The 12,529-nt window shown below is 52.3% G+C and overlaps 1 protein-coding gene across 1 annotated transcript; it reads right to left on the reverse strand.

Annotated features, from left to right (window-relative positions):
- Positions 1 to 3,593: 3,593 nt before the first annotated feature.
- Positions 3,594 to 4,529, reverse strand: LOC309584047 (olfactory receptor 14J1-like; the record flags this gene model as incomplete). The annotated part of the gene is made up of 1 exon (XM_082299949.1): positions 3,594 to 4,529. The coding sequence occupies one exon, from the start codon at positions 4,527 to 4,529 to the stop codon at positions 3,594 to 3,596; it is 936 nt and encodes a 311-aa protein (XP_082156075.1).
- Positions 4,530 to 12,529: the final 8,000 nt, after the last annotated feature.

Raw genomic sequence — 12,529 nt, forward strand, 5'->3', positions numbered from 1 at the left:
AGCCTTGTCATTGTTTGCTCAGCAGCCAATCTCAATAGGCCACAGCCATTGTGAAGAGGTGTAAGAATAGCAGGAGAGAAAATCAAAACTTCTACCACTTTGGATTACAACAAGTGTGTGCTGTTCTGTCCGCCTCGACAAAAGCCACAGCAGACTTTGGCCGATTCAAGAGACTTATTTGGAGAGTTCCTTGGGAAGCAGCCCTTAAAAACAAAGGGGTCCAGGAAAGATGGAAGTGCTTCAAAACAGAAATCTTGAAGGCGCAGGAACAGACTGTCCCTGTGTGCCAAAAGATGAGCCAACGAGGAAAACAAACAGCCTGGATGGGCAAGGAGCTTTTGAAGGCACTCAGGGAAAAAAGAGGGTGCATCACCTTTGGAAGGAGGGTCAGGTATTGTAGGAGCTTGGGTGGTTCGGTCGGTCGGGACCGGGCGTAGACGGACGGATGGGACGGATGGAGACGGGTGGATGGTGACGAGAGATCTCTGTAGTCAGATCTTGGAACATGCGGTTTATTGCAAAGGGCGTGGGTACAGGGGCACTGCTTAGAGCTGCAGCTGGCAGCTCTGAGCAGGCCCAAGAGAGCAAGAGAGTAAGCGGGTAAGCAAAGAGAGAATAGTAAGAGTCTACAGTAAGAGTGTATAGTAAGAGAGAGCATGAGTGTCTGAAGTCCTGGTTACAATACAATAAATCATCTTCTGTACTGAATATTCTAATTGTCACTAACCAATCTAATACAAGATACAAATCCTCTAGCATTTACATACAGCCTATAAGAGTTCTTATATTACCATAGAGTGTTACATCTTAACTTCTAAAAACTACTCTTTGGACCCCTTCTGCTGAGCTAGTAGGGTCTGCTCTGACCCTTGGACCTGCCTGCAAGCAGAGGGTATTGTTCAATCAAGAGGGGATTACATTCAGTTGGCCATACCATTGTTTTCCAGTTGTTCAGTAACTAAGACTTGGTATCTCAAAGGTGGCTTTCATTTCGATGTCACTTATAGTTTTCATATTCCCAAAATCTTTTGTCAGGCAATCATATTTATAAGGCCTTCCTGTTTCGTCTTCCCCAACAAGGTATCTCAGGAAATGTTTAAGGGAGTTTTTAGGTCATGTAGGAAAAAAAAGTAGAGAGGCAAAAGCCCAGTTAGAACTCAATCTGGCCACTTCTGTGAAGGACAACAAAAAATACTTTTATAAACACATTAATGGCAAAGGAAGGGCAAGGAGAACCTCCATTCTCTGTTAGATGGGGGAGGGAATTTAGGAACTAAAATGAGGAAAAAGCTGAGCTACTTAACCGGGATGAGGGAGCTGCTGGATGAGCTCCCCAAGTGTGGATTTCAGTGTCTTCACTGATGATCTGGACGAGGGCATTGAGTCCACCACCAGCAAATCTGCAGATGACACCAAGCTGGGTGTGAGTGTGGATCTGCTGGAGGGTAGGAGGGCTCTGCACAGGGACCTGCACAGGCTGGATCCAGGGCCCAAATCCAACCATGGGAGCTTCAACAAGACCAAGTGCCAGGTCCTGCACTTTGGCCACAACAACCCCTGCAGCGCTACAGGCTGGGGACAGAGTGGCTGGACAGCGGCCAGGCAGAAAGGGACCTGGGGACACTGATGGACAGCAGGCTGGACATGAGGCAGCAGTGTGCCCACGTGGCCAAGAAGAGCATTGGCTCCTGGCCTGGATCAGGAATGGAGTGGCCAGCAGGACCAGGGCAGGGATTCTTCCCCTGGACTGGGCACTGGTGAGGCCGCACCTCGAGTGCTGGGTCCAGTTCTGGGCCCCCAATTTAGGAAGGACATTGAGGGGCTGGAGCGTGTCCAGAGAAGGGCAACAAGGCTGGTGAGGGGTCTGGAGCACAAGTGCTGTGAGGAGCGGCTGAGGGAGCTGGGGTTGTTTATCCTGGAGAAGAGGAGCCTCAGGGGAGACAAGGAGGTGTCAGGGCACGGCTTGGGCTTGATGATGTCCAAGGTCTTTTCCAGCCTGGTTGATTCTGGGATTCTCTGAAACCCCCCTTGAAGCAGCTGCAGGATGAGCCCTGGGCCTCCTCTTCAGAAGGTCCAGCAGCCCCTGTCCCTCAGCTTCTCCACACGGGCCCCAAAGCCCATCCTGTCAGTCCTGCAGAGCCTCTCCAGCTCCTCCTCCCTGCCCCACAACAGGGAGCCCCACAGCCAGACACAGCAGCCCAGATGTGCCCCCCTGGCCTCTGGTGCCTCTGGCAAGGGAACAGCTCGAGGCACTGCAGGGCCCTGCAGACAATTCCTGCAGCACTTGTAGGATGATCCTGCTCCCCAAGGGACCGTGGTGCCAAGGCAGGAACTGCAATGGTGAGTGGGGCCAGAGAGGAAAGGGCAAACAGGGCTGGGCTGTTTGCAGGGGAGGGGACAGGGATGGGCAAGAGCAAGAAATGTGGAGCAGGAGAGAGGAAAGAAAGCAAAGGTGAAGCAGAGGAAATGCTCAGGGCTCTTTGGGGGTGGCTGCCAGGCAGCCCTGGCTCTGAGCAACAACGTCTGCAGTGGGACAGGAAACTCAGAGCTGATGGGAACAAACTTTCTGGCTGACTTGACAGGCCCCGACAAAGCTGAGAGGTTTCCCTGCCATCCCCCAGCCCTTGCTGGCCCCCAGGGGCTGATGGCATTTGTGCTCACTCAGGTTCATCTCCCCACAGCAACAGCGTGGGGTGCTCACGCCTGGGCTGTGCAGTGCAAACAGGGGCTCCTGAGCCAGTCCTGCCGTGTGTGTGCCTGCAAGGATCCAGCCCCTCTGGGAGCTGGGCAGAGGCCAGGGCTGCAGAGGGGGGATGTTGCTGGCAGCTGCATGAGGCCGCTCTGGGACGCTGCCCTGGGGTGTCCAGCGCAGGGGGGATGGATCAGCCCCTGCTCTGCTGCTCCTTCCCGGCTCCCCCAGGGACCCTGCAGAGCACCAGCCCTGCTGGTTGCCCCCACCCTGCCCACGGCCACCCTGGGGCTGCTCACGGGGGTTTTCTCTGCTGAGCACTGGCCTGGGCGTGCTCTTGAGAGAGCCCGGGCAAGGAGCCTGGAGCCCCCAGGCCCTGCCCTGAGGCGTCAGCGCTGCCCCAGCAGTGCCCATGGCCTGTCCCTGCTGCAGCCCCGGCACTGCCAGCCCAGGGCTGGGAGCGAGCCCCAGAGCACTCAGGCCCTGCAGCAACACGAGGGGCAGGAGGGCAGCGGGGCAGTGGCACGGGAGCAGCACTGGCAGCACCAAGGGCTGCTGCTCCTGGCCACAGCTGCTGTGCCCCCCTGAGCTGCCCCCAGCTCTGCACACAGACATTGCTGCTGCAGCTCCACACAAGGCAACTAAAGGGGCATCTCTGCTGGAAACTTTGCTGGCACATCCTTGAGTTCATTTAAAGGCACCGAGAGCACAGCTCCTCATTGACACAGTCTGGGGCCACAGCCAAGGTGGAGAGAAACAAAATGAGAAGTGGAAGAAATATTGCTCTTGCTTTGTGGACAACAATAAATAACTGAAGAGAGAATAAATAATCCCAGAACCAAACCAACAAGAACTATCAAAGACGAGTTTTATTACAAGTGATTTACAGCAATTGGCAACCAGTTTAATGTTTCTTAAATCGTCCAGCCATCAGTGTCCACACTGCAGCCTTGAGCTCCTGGTTCCTCAGGCTGTAGATGAGGGGGTTCAGGGCTGGAGGCAGCACCGAGTACAGAAGTGACAGGGCCAGATCCAGGGATGGGGAGGAGATGGAGGGGGGCTTCAGGTAGGCAAAAAAGCCAGTGCTGATAAACAGGGAGAGCACGGCCAGGTGAGGGAGGCACGTGGAAAAGGCTTTGTGCCTTTGTCCCTGCTCCGAGGGGATCCTCAGCACGGCCCTGAAGATCTGCACATAGGAGAAAACCATGAACACAAAACAGCCAAAACCTAAGGATAAACTAACCCAAATGAGCCCAATTTCCGGGAGGTTGGAGTGTGAGCAGGAGAGCTTGAGGATGTGTGGGATTTCACAGAAGAACTGGCCCAGGGCATTGCCCTGGCACAGGGGCAGGGAAAATGTATTGGCCGTGTGCAGCAGAGCATAGAGAAAGGCACTGGCCCAGGCAGCTGCTGCCATGTGGGTACAAGCTCTGCTGCCCAGGAGGGTCCCATAGTGCAGGGGTTTGCAGATGGACACGTAGCGGTCGTAGCACATGATGGTGAGGAAACAATACTCTGCTGAGATGAAGAACACAAAGCAAAAGAGCTGAGCAGCACATACTGAGTAGGAGATGTGTCTGGTGCCCCAGAGGGAATTGTGCATGGCTTTGGGGACAGTGGTGCAGATGGAGCCCAGGTCGGTGAGGGCCAGGTTGAGCAGGAAGAAGAACATGGGGCTGTGCAGGCGCTGGCCGCAGGCTACGGCGCTGATGATGAGGCCGTTGCCCAGGAGGGCAGCCAGGGAGATGCCCAGGAAGAGGCAGAAGTGCAGGAGCTGCAGCTGCCGCATGTCTGCCAATGGCAGCAGGAGGAAGTGGCTGATGGAGCTGCTGTTGGACATTTGCCGCCTCTGGCCATGGGCATCTGTGAAAAAGTAATCATGGAATAGTTGGCTTTGCAGAGGACTTTCAACATCCCAGCCCAGCTTGGTGGCACTTTCCCCCCACTGCCTGCCCAGGGCTCTGCTGCCTGGGGCTGTCCCTGCCAGCAGCTGCTCCCTGTGCCCAGGCCTGGGCCCTGCCAGTGCTGCCAGAGCCCAGCCCGGCCCTGGGGGCTCAGCTCTGCCCTGCAGACCCCTCCCAGCCCAGGCCACTGCCCAGGGGCAGCTCTGGCTCTGCAGGCTCTGATGCCAAAGTCCGAGCACCCCTGAGGAGGCTGCAAAAGCGATGCTGATATTGCCTGGAAGGGACCCTGTGCTGATTTCTGTCACTGCCCGGTTTCTTCAGATCTCAGAGAAAATTGTTTGGATTTTTCCCAACCTGAACTGAGAGATGAACATCCATGTGCAATTTCCCTTCCAGGCAACCCAGAGCAGTCAATTAAAAATCAGGATTCTTCCCTTTTATGCCTTCCCTGCCCTGCTGTGCTCCCTGTATAATCTACTAGGGAATATCCTGGAGTTAAATGTCCTGCTGGGAGCAGTCCTGAGCAATGCAGCATCCCCACCACACAAGAAGAACACTTGCAAGGCTGACCAGCTGTCTCCTTCCACCCACACCTTGTCCCCCAGCACTGAGAGCAGCTCCCCGGGCCGGCTGAGAGCTGCCCCTGGCAGGCAGCAGAGTCCCTGCCCCAGCTCAGCACCCTGGGCTGCAGGACCCTGCTCTGCAGGACAGCCCTGGGCACCCTGGCTGCTGTAGCCAGGAGATAATCAGAGGATGGACTTACAGAATCTGCAGGCATTGGGATGTTGCAGCTTGAGGAGATCACTCCAGGAGCTGCAGCTGCCTTGTCCTGCAGCCAGAAGCTTCCTGTGTCAAGGGCTGGCCATGATTCTCGCGCAGTCACTTCTCAGCATCTTCCCAGCCCTGACTGACTGAAGCTCTCTGTGCCTCTGTGCTGTGCCCGGGCTGGCTGCAGGCAGTGGCCCAGCCCTGCTGGGCTGTGCCCAGGAGCTGCTCCTGGCCAGAGCTGTCTCTGTGCAGCGCTGCCGCTTGCCAGGAGCTGCCTCTGTGCCAGGAGCCCGGCCCAGCTCAGCAGCACAGACACAGCACAAGGACTGTAATGACCCTCTCGGGGCTCTGGTGCTGAGGCCCTGAACATCAGTCCCTGAGAGGGAGATGAAGAAACCTCTCAGGAATTCAAAGTCACAATCAAACTCCAAAGTTTCTTGATGTTTTAATGGGTGCCACTGAGGGACAGGACTGAGCAAGTGTCCCCAGGTTCCAGTGAGAGCAGAACACTGCAGGCAGTGATGACAGGGGGGGACAAGCAAGGGAAAGGTGTCTCTGATGCTGAGCAAAGCTGGATGTGTTTCAGGAATGCAAAGGGCCAAGGCCTGAGCCCCAGCCCCTGGCAAGGCAGATCCTGTCCCTCCCTCAGTGCTCAGGGCTCTTGCCGGGGCACTGAGATGTGGGGCTGGGCAGTGCCAAGGGCAGCACCATGGGGCGGCCCCTGCCAGGCTGCTGAGCAGGGACAAGGAGGCCCTGAGGCCCCAGGGCTGCAAGGGTCCCTTGTCTCCTGCTGGCCTCAGGGCCAGGGCCAGCAGCCGTGGCCCAAGTGCTGCACAAGTTGGCTCTGTCAGGGCCTTGCAGCTGCTGCCCATCCCTCTGCCCTCTCCAGCCCAGGCTGTGCCACGCTGTCCCTGCCCTGCGCCTCTGTCCCTGCAGGCTGTCCTCATCCCCCCGGCTGCCCCACCTGGCTGGCCCCTTCCTTTGCTGGCAGCTCTGCCTCCTGCCTGCCTCTGCCTTGGCACACAAAGCCTTGCGCTTGATACCAAAAGGGTTCATTCCATTTTTACCGTGTCTGTGAACTTTTAGCAGAGGAACAAGGCATGCAGGGGCTGCTTTCCCAGCAGGGACGGTTGGACGAGAAGAAGAAGACACCTAGCTCAAGGGTGCAGTGCTAGAAAAAACAAGGACTGAATCTGGGAACTTGGGGTGGGTTTTAAGGAAATGGGTGAATTGTAATACGCATGTAGCGACTGTATGTGAGCAACACACTTGTAGAGTCACGTGTCCACGTAAGGTTAGGAGTTATCCCCTGCTTGAGCTCAGGCCTGAATAAATGATGCTCTCTTTAACACCAAATTAGTGTTGAGGAGTCTTATGCTGATATTTCAGAGATTTGGTGACAGCGGGCCCTCACAGAACCAAGGAGTCAACAGTGACACTGTGGGACCCCATGGAACCAATGGTCCATTGTCATAGTGCAGATCCAAGGATCCATGGTGGCACTGTGGAACCAAGGAGATGGTTGCTGACAGTATGAACGCTCATGGAACCATGAGCCACTGTGACACAGAGTGGCCACATGGAGCCAATGGGCCATTGTGACTCTGCAGATCCAAGGAGACCCTTGTGACTGAGGAACCTCATGGAACCAAGGGTCCATTGTGACCCTGTGGGGCCCTTTGGAACCAAGGGGACCACAGTGACATTGCGGGGCTTCATGGAACAATGGAGACCATGATGACACTTTGGGACCCACTGGAACCATGGGGCAATTGTGACACTGCAGAGCCTCCTATAACCAAGGGGCCATTATAGCACAGTGGGGCCTCATGGAATCAAGGGCACCATTGTGACCCTGAGGGGCTCCATGGGACCAAGGGTCCATTCTGACACCGTGGATCCAAGGACACCATTGTTACACTAAAGGGCATCATGGAACCAAGGAAGCCATTGTCAGGAAAATTAACCCAAAACCACCAGAGGTTAATGTCCACAAAGGAAATAGAGGAGTCCCATTACTGTATTTGAATAAAGGGAGAGGCCATGGGGCATTCCCCTGGGGTCTGTCAAGTTGTTAGAGGATGCAGCCTCCTTTCTCTCCTGATTTCCTGGCCGCATTTCCCTCTGTCTTTGCCCATTGGCTGAGGTACTTGAGAGGTACAGACTTCCCAAATTGCTTAACACAGACCCCATCTAATGGATACCCCTCCCTTTTTTTTATTCCTATGGAATTTATGGTTCTTTCCATTGCTTCTTTCATCTCTCAGTATCCATCTTTACCTATCAGCAGACCCCACAGTTTGTTTGTAAAGACAAATTGATCTCATTCCTTTCACCACTGTGAGCCAGTGGGGCTTCATGGAACCATGCAGACCATTGTGACACTTGGAGGCCTCGTGGAAGCTAAGGACCATTGTGGCCCTGCAGGGCCTTGTGGAACCAAGGGCACAACAGTGACACTGTGAGGCTCCAAGGGACCAAGGGGGCATTCTCACACTGCAGAACCAAGGGTCCATTGTGGCACAGTGGGGCCTCATGAATCCAAAGGGCCATTTTGACACTTTGAGGCCTTGTGAAACCAAAGGAACCTTGTGGCACTTCAGGGCCTTGTGGAACCAAGGTGACCATAGTGATCCTGTGGGGCTCAATGGAACCAAGGGGCCCTTGTGACACTCTGGGGTCTCATGGAACCAATGGTCGACTGTGACACTGCAGGGCCTTATGGAATCACAGAGACTGTTGTGACACCACAGGCCCCATGGAACCAAGGGGCCATTGTGACACTTTGCAGCCCCATGGAACCAAGGAGTCCATGGTGACACTACAAGGCCTCATGGAAGCAAGGAACCATTGTGACACTATGGGACCTTCTTGGGCCAAGGGGCCGTTGTGTCACTGTGTGGCACCATGGAACCAAGGAGAGCATTGTGACATTACAGGGCCCCTTGGAACTAAGGATTCATGTAACGGTGTGGGGACTCATGGAATCAAAGGTCCATGGTGATATTGCGGGGCCTCATGGGCCTGGCCAGCAATGGCAAATTGATTTGTCAGAGCTGCCCAGGAAAGGGGGAGATCGGTACCTGTTGGTGTTAACAGATTCCTTTTCAGGATGGCCAGAAGCTTTCCCCACCAGAACTGCCAAAGCACGAGAAGTAGCCAAAGTATTGTTACAGGAAATAGCAGTGCGTTTTGGAGTCCCAGCCACAATGTCCTCAGATAGAGGCCACACTTTATTTCAAAAATTGTGCAGCAAATTAACCACCACTGAGGCAGAGATTGGGAACTCCACACTCCAGATCATCCTCAGTCGAGTGGCCAAGTAGAGAAAATGAACCATTTGATTAAGCAGCAAGTTACAAGATTAAGACAAGAGACAAAATTACCTTGGCCTCGGGTTCTTCCATTGCCATTATTACGAATTCAAACCAAGCTGAGAGTAAAAGAGAAATTGAGTCCTTTTGAAATATTGTACGGGAGGCCATAGAGGGTCCAAGAAGGCATCACCCCCACCCAAGTCGGGGAGGAAACCCTACACAAATACATGATGGCCCTAAACAAACAGCTCAAAGAAATTGAAGAACATGCAGCTAGGGCTCGAAACAGAGAATCAGACGGAGCAGTACATGATGTACAACCCGGAGATTATGTATATGTTAAATCTTTTGCAGAAAAGACCCCAGAACCACAGTGGGAAGGAGCATTCCAGGTGCTCCTGACCACCTTTACTGAAATCAGGATCAAAGAACAAGCTGCCTGGATTCATCACACCCGAGTGAAGAAAGCTCCTGAAAGATTCTGGAAAGTGACGCCGAGTGACAATGAACTGAAATTAAAACTTACTCAGGAAAGTGAATAGAGTGTGGGTGAAATGTTAGCATAGCTTAACACCTTTTAAAATGAATAGTCAAATGAGCATCATTTGGAAAATGGCAATTTTTTGTGATTATTGTTGTAGCCATAGCTACTGAAGGAAATGCAACATTGCATGCATATAAGGTGACTGGTGTACATAAATGCCAAAGGAAAGCTTATGACTTTCACTCTCGTCGGTCCCTGAGTCAGATGTTAAAAATTACAAATGCGACTGTTTGGGAAGGAAGGAACATCTGGGGATGTGAATATGCATTTGTTCAAGATGGATTCCATGGGGCTCACCAAGAACCCGTGAAATTTACCCAAATTGGCCCAGAATGCTGTGACAGATGCTTAACTGGCTGTTCTGAGTTCTGACTTAAAATAGAAAGATGTGCAGTTAAAGATTTTAAACTTGACTTTAACATAACCCAAATTTGTGCTCAAGCTGAGGTTAAGGCTACTCCCATGTTTGGGATCCAAACTGCCTCTTTTTGGCTCCAAAGTCCCCTTTTGGGACCAAACTCGTCCTTTGTGAGGCCAAATTCCCCTTTTTAGGGGTCAGACTCTCATTTTTTTAAATCCAAACTCCCCTTTTTAGGTCGAAACTGCCCCTTTTTGGTGCTCAAACCCCCAGCTTTGGGCCAAATTCTCCCTTTTTGGGTCCAAACTTCCCATCTTGGCACCCTAATTCCCCTTTTTTGGCCCCAAATTCTCCCTTTTTGGGCCCAAACTCCCATTTTTTTGGATCCAAACTGCCCCTTTTTGGCTCCAAATTCCCCTTTTTGGGACAAAATTCTCCCTTTTTGATGCTGAACTCCCATTTAGGGGTCCGGCTCCCAGGGTTTTTTAAATCCAAACTCCCCTTTTTAGGTTGAAACTGCCCCTTTGTGGTGCTCAACCCCCCAGTTTTGGGCCAAACTGTCCCTTTTGGGTCCAAATTCCCCCAGTTTTGAGTCCAAACTTCTCATCTGGGCACCCAAATTCCCCTTTTTTGGACCCAAATTCCCCTTTTTTGGACCCAAATGCCCATTTTGGGGAGCCAAACTCCCCTTTTTCATCCCAAATCACCCTTCTCAGCCCCAAATTTCCCCCCTGGATCTCATTGGGTCCTCTGGGTTGAACTTTTAGGGGTCAGGCTCCCATTGTTTTAAATCCAAACTCCCCTTTTTAGGTCAAAACTGCCCCTTTTTGGTGCTCAAACCCCCAGCTTTGGGCCAGACTGTCCCTTTTTGGGCCCAAACTCCCATCTGGGCACCCAAATGCCCCTTTTTCAGCCCCAAATTCTCCCTTTTTGGACCCAAACTCCCATGTTTTTGATTCAAACTGCCTCTTTTTGGCTCCCAAGTCCCCTTGTTGGGACAAAATTCTCCCTTTTTTATGCTGAACTCCCATTAAGGGGTCTGGCTCCCAGGGGTTTTTTTAATCCAAACTGCCCCTTTTTGGTGCTCAAACCCCCAGCTTTGGGCCAAACTGTCCCTTTTGGCAGCCAAACTCTCATTTTTGGCTCCAAACTTCTCATCTGGGCACCCAAATGCCCCTTTTTTTGCCCCAAATTCTCCCTTTTTGGCACAAACTCCCATGTTTTCAATCCAAACTGCTCTGTTTTGGGTCCAAAGTCCCCCTTTTGGCACCAAACTCATCCTTTTTGAAGCCAAATTCCCCTTTTTAGGGGTCGGAGTCCCATTTTATTTATTCCAAGCTCCCCTTTTTAGGTAGAAACTTCCCCTGTTTGGTGCTCAAACTTCCAGTTTTGGGCCAAATTCTCCTTTTGGAGTCCAAACTTCCCATCTGGGCGCCCTAATTCCCCTTTTTTGGCCCCAAATTCTCCCTTTTTGGACACAAACTCCCATGTTTTGGATCCAAACTGCCTCTTTTTGGCTCCAAAGTCCCCTTTTTGGGACAAAATTCTCCCTTTTTATTCTGAACTCCCATTTAGGGGTCAGGCTTGTTGCACTGGGGATACTGTAACATGCTGTATCAAACCAGGAGGGCCGTAGAAAATAAATATATATATGGACAGACTCTTGGTAGATGTTTCAGAGATGTTTATTTCTCGTGCCGCTCCCGCTGCGCCTCGCTCCACCGCCAACACTGCAGCTCGTGTGGCTCCGCCCGCATGCGGGAACTGCCTCACTGCTGCTCGCAGAGCGCTCGATGCACGTGGCCTGGGCCACACGGTCCCTGAGGCACACTTCCCTTCGCCAAGACACAGCTGACATTGCTCAACAGTCGTGGTAATTAAATAATATTCATGAAAATATTCTTCCATCGGCATGTATTTTGACTCAAATATTAACTGTGTCCAAGCGGTCTTCCAAAAGCCCTTGGTAAGAATTAAATCCCAAGAAACAGAGAAAAAGTTCTTAAACAACCATGCCAGGAAGTGTTTCAGTTCTTTTCGAGCTTGAATCAAGCTAAAATATACAAATGGTTGTTCAAGAATCTTTTTAAGATAAATGTCCATATGGGGCTCTGAGAGCCAAGAGTCTTCCCACGATTCCTCCATAGTTTAGAGATGGAATAGCAAAACAAAACCAAGAAGAGGAATCCAAAGTTTCTAGGGTTTACTCACACAAATCAGTCTCTTAGGGATCGGGGATGGTTCTGCTCACAATTCTCCATCATTTGTTACAGCGGGGATACTGTAAAACACATATATCAAACCAGCAGTCCCGTGGAAAAGAAATATATATGTGCATAGATTCTTGGTAGATGTTTCAGAGATGTTTATTTCTCCAGCCTCATGGCCGGAGCTCTGCAGAGGAACTGTTACAGTCACAGGACCAAGAGTCATTTGCCCGTGCAGGGAAACACAAACCAACCAATGGGGAACGAGGCTGACACTCGGCAGGGAAACCCCGTGCCTCCCCCCCAGTGTCCCTCTCCCAGGGCTACGTGGCGGGGCGGGAGACCCCAACACCAAGGAGCCTTTGCAACACCAAGGAGCCAGATGCGCATGGAAGCCAGGGTGCACTGAGACACAGCGGGGCCTTGTTGGAACCAAAGACACCTCTGCAAAAAGCAGGGGAGCTCCTAGAACCAAGGAGTCCATTGTTACAATAGAAAACCTATGGAACCAAGGGGCCATTGTGACACAGCAGGGCCACATGGAAGCAATTGTCCATTATGACAATGCGGATCGAAGGAGACCATGGTGACACTGCGGAACCTCATGGAAGCAAGGAGCCATTGTGACCCAGTGGGGCCTCATGGAATCAAGGAGACCATTGTGACACAGGTGATGCACATCAAGCCAAGGAGCCATTGTGACACTTTGGGCTTCTTCCCTTCAGCTCTGCAGCTGGCTGGC

The sequence above is a fragment of the Coloeus monedula genome, assembly GCF_965178545.1.
Source record: "Coloeus monedula genome assembly, chromosome: 35".
NCBI classification, from domain to species: Eukaryota; Metazoa; Chordata; class Aves; order Passeriformes; family Corvidae; genus Coloeus; species Coloeus monedula.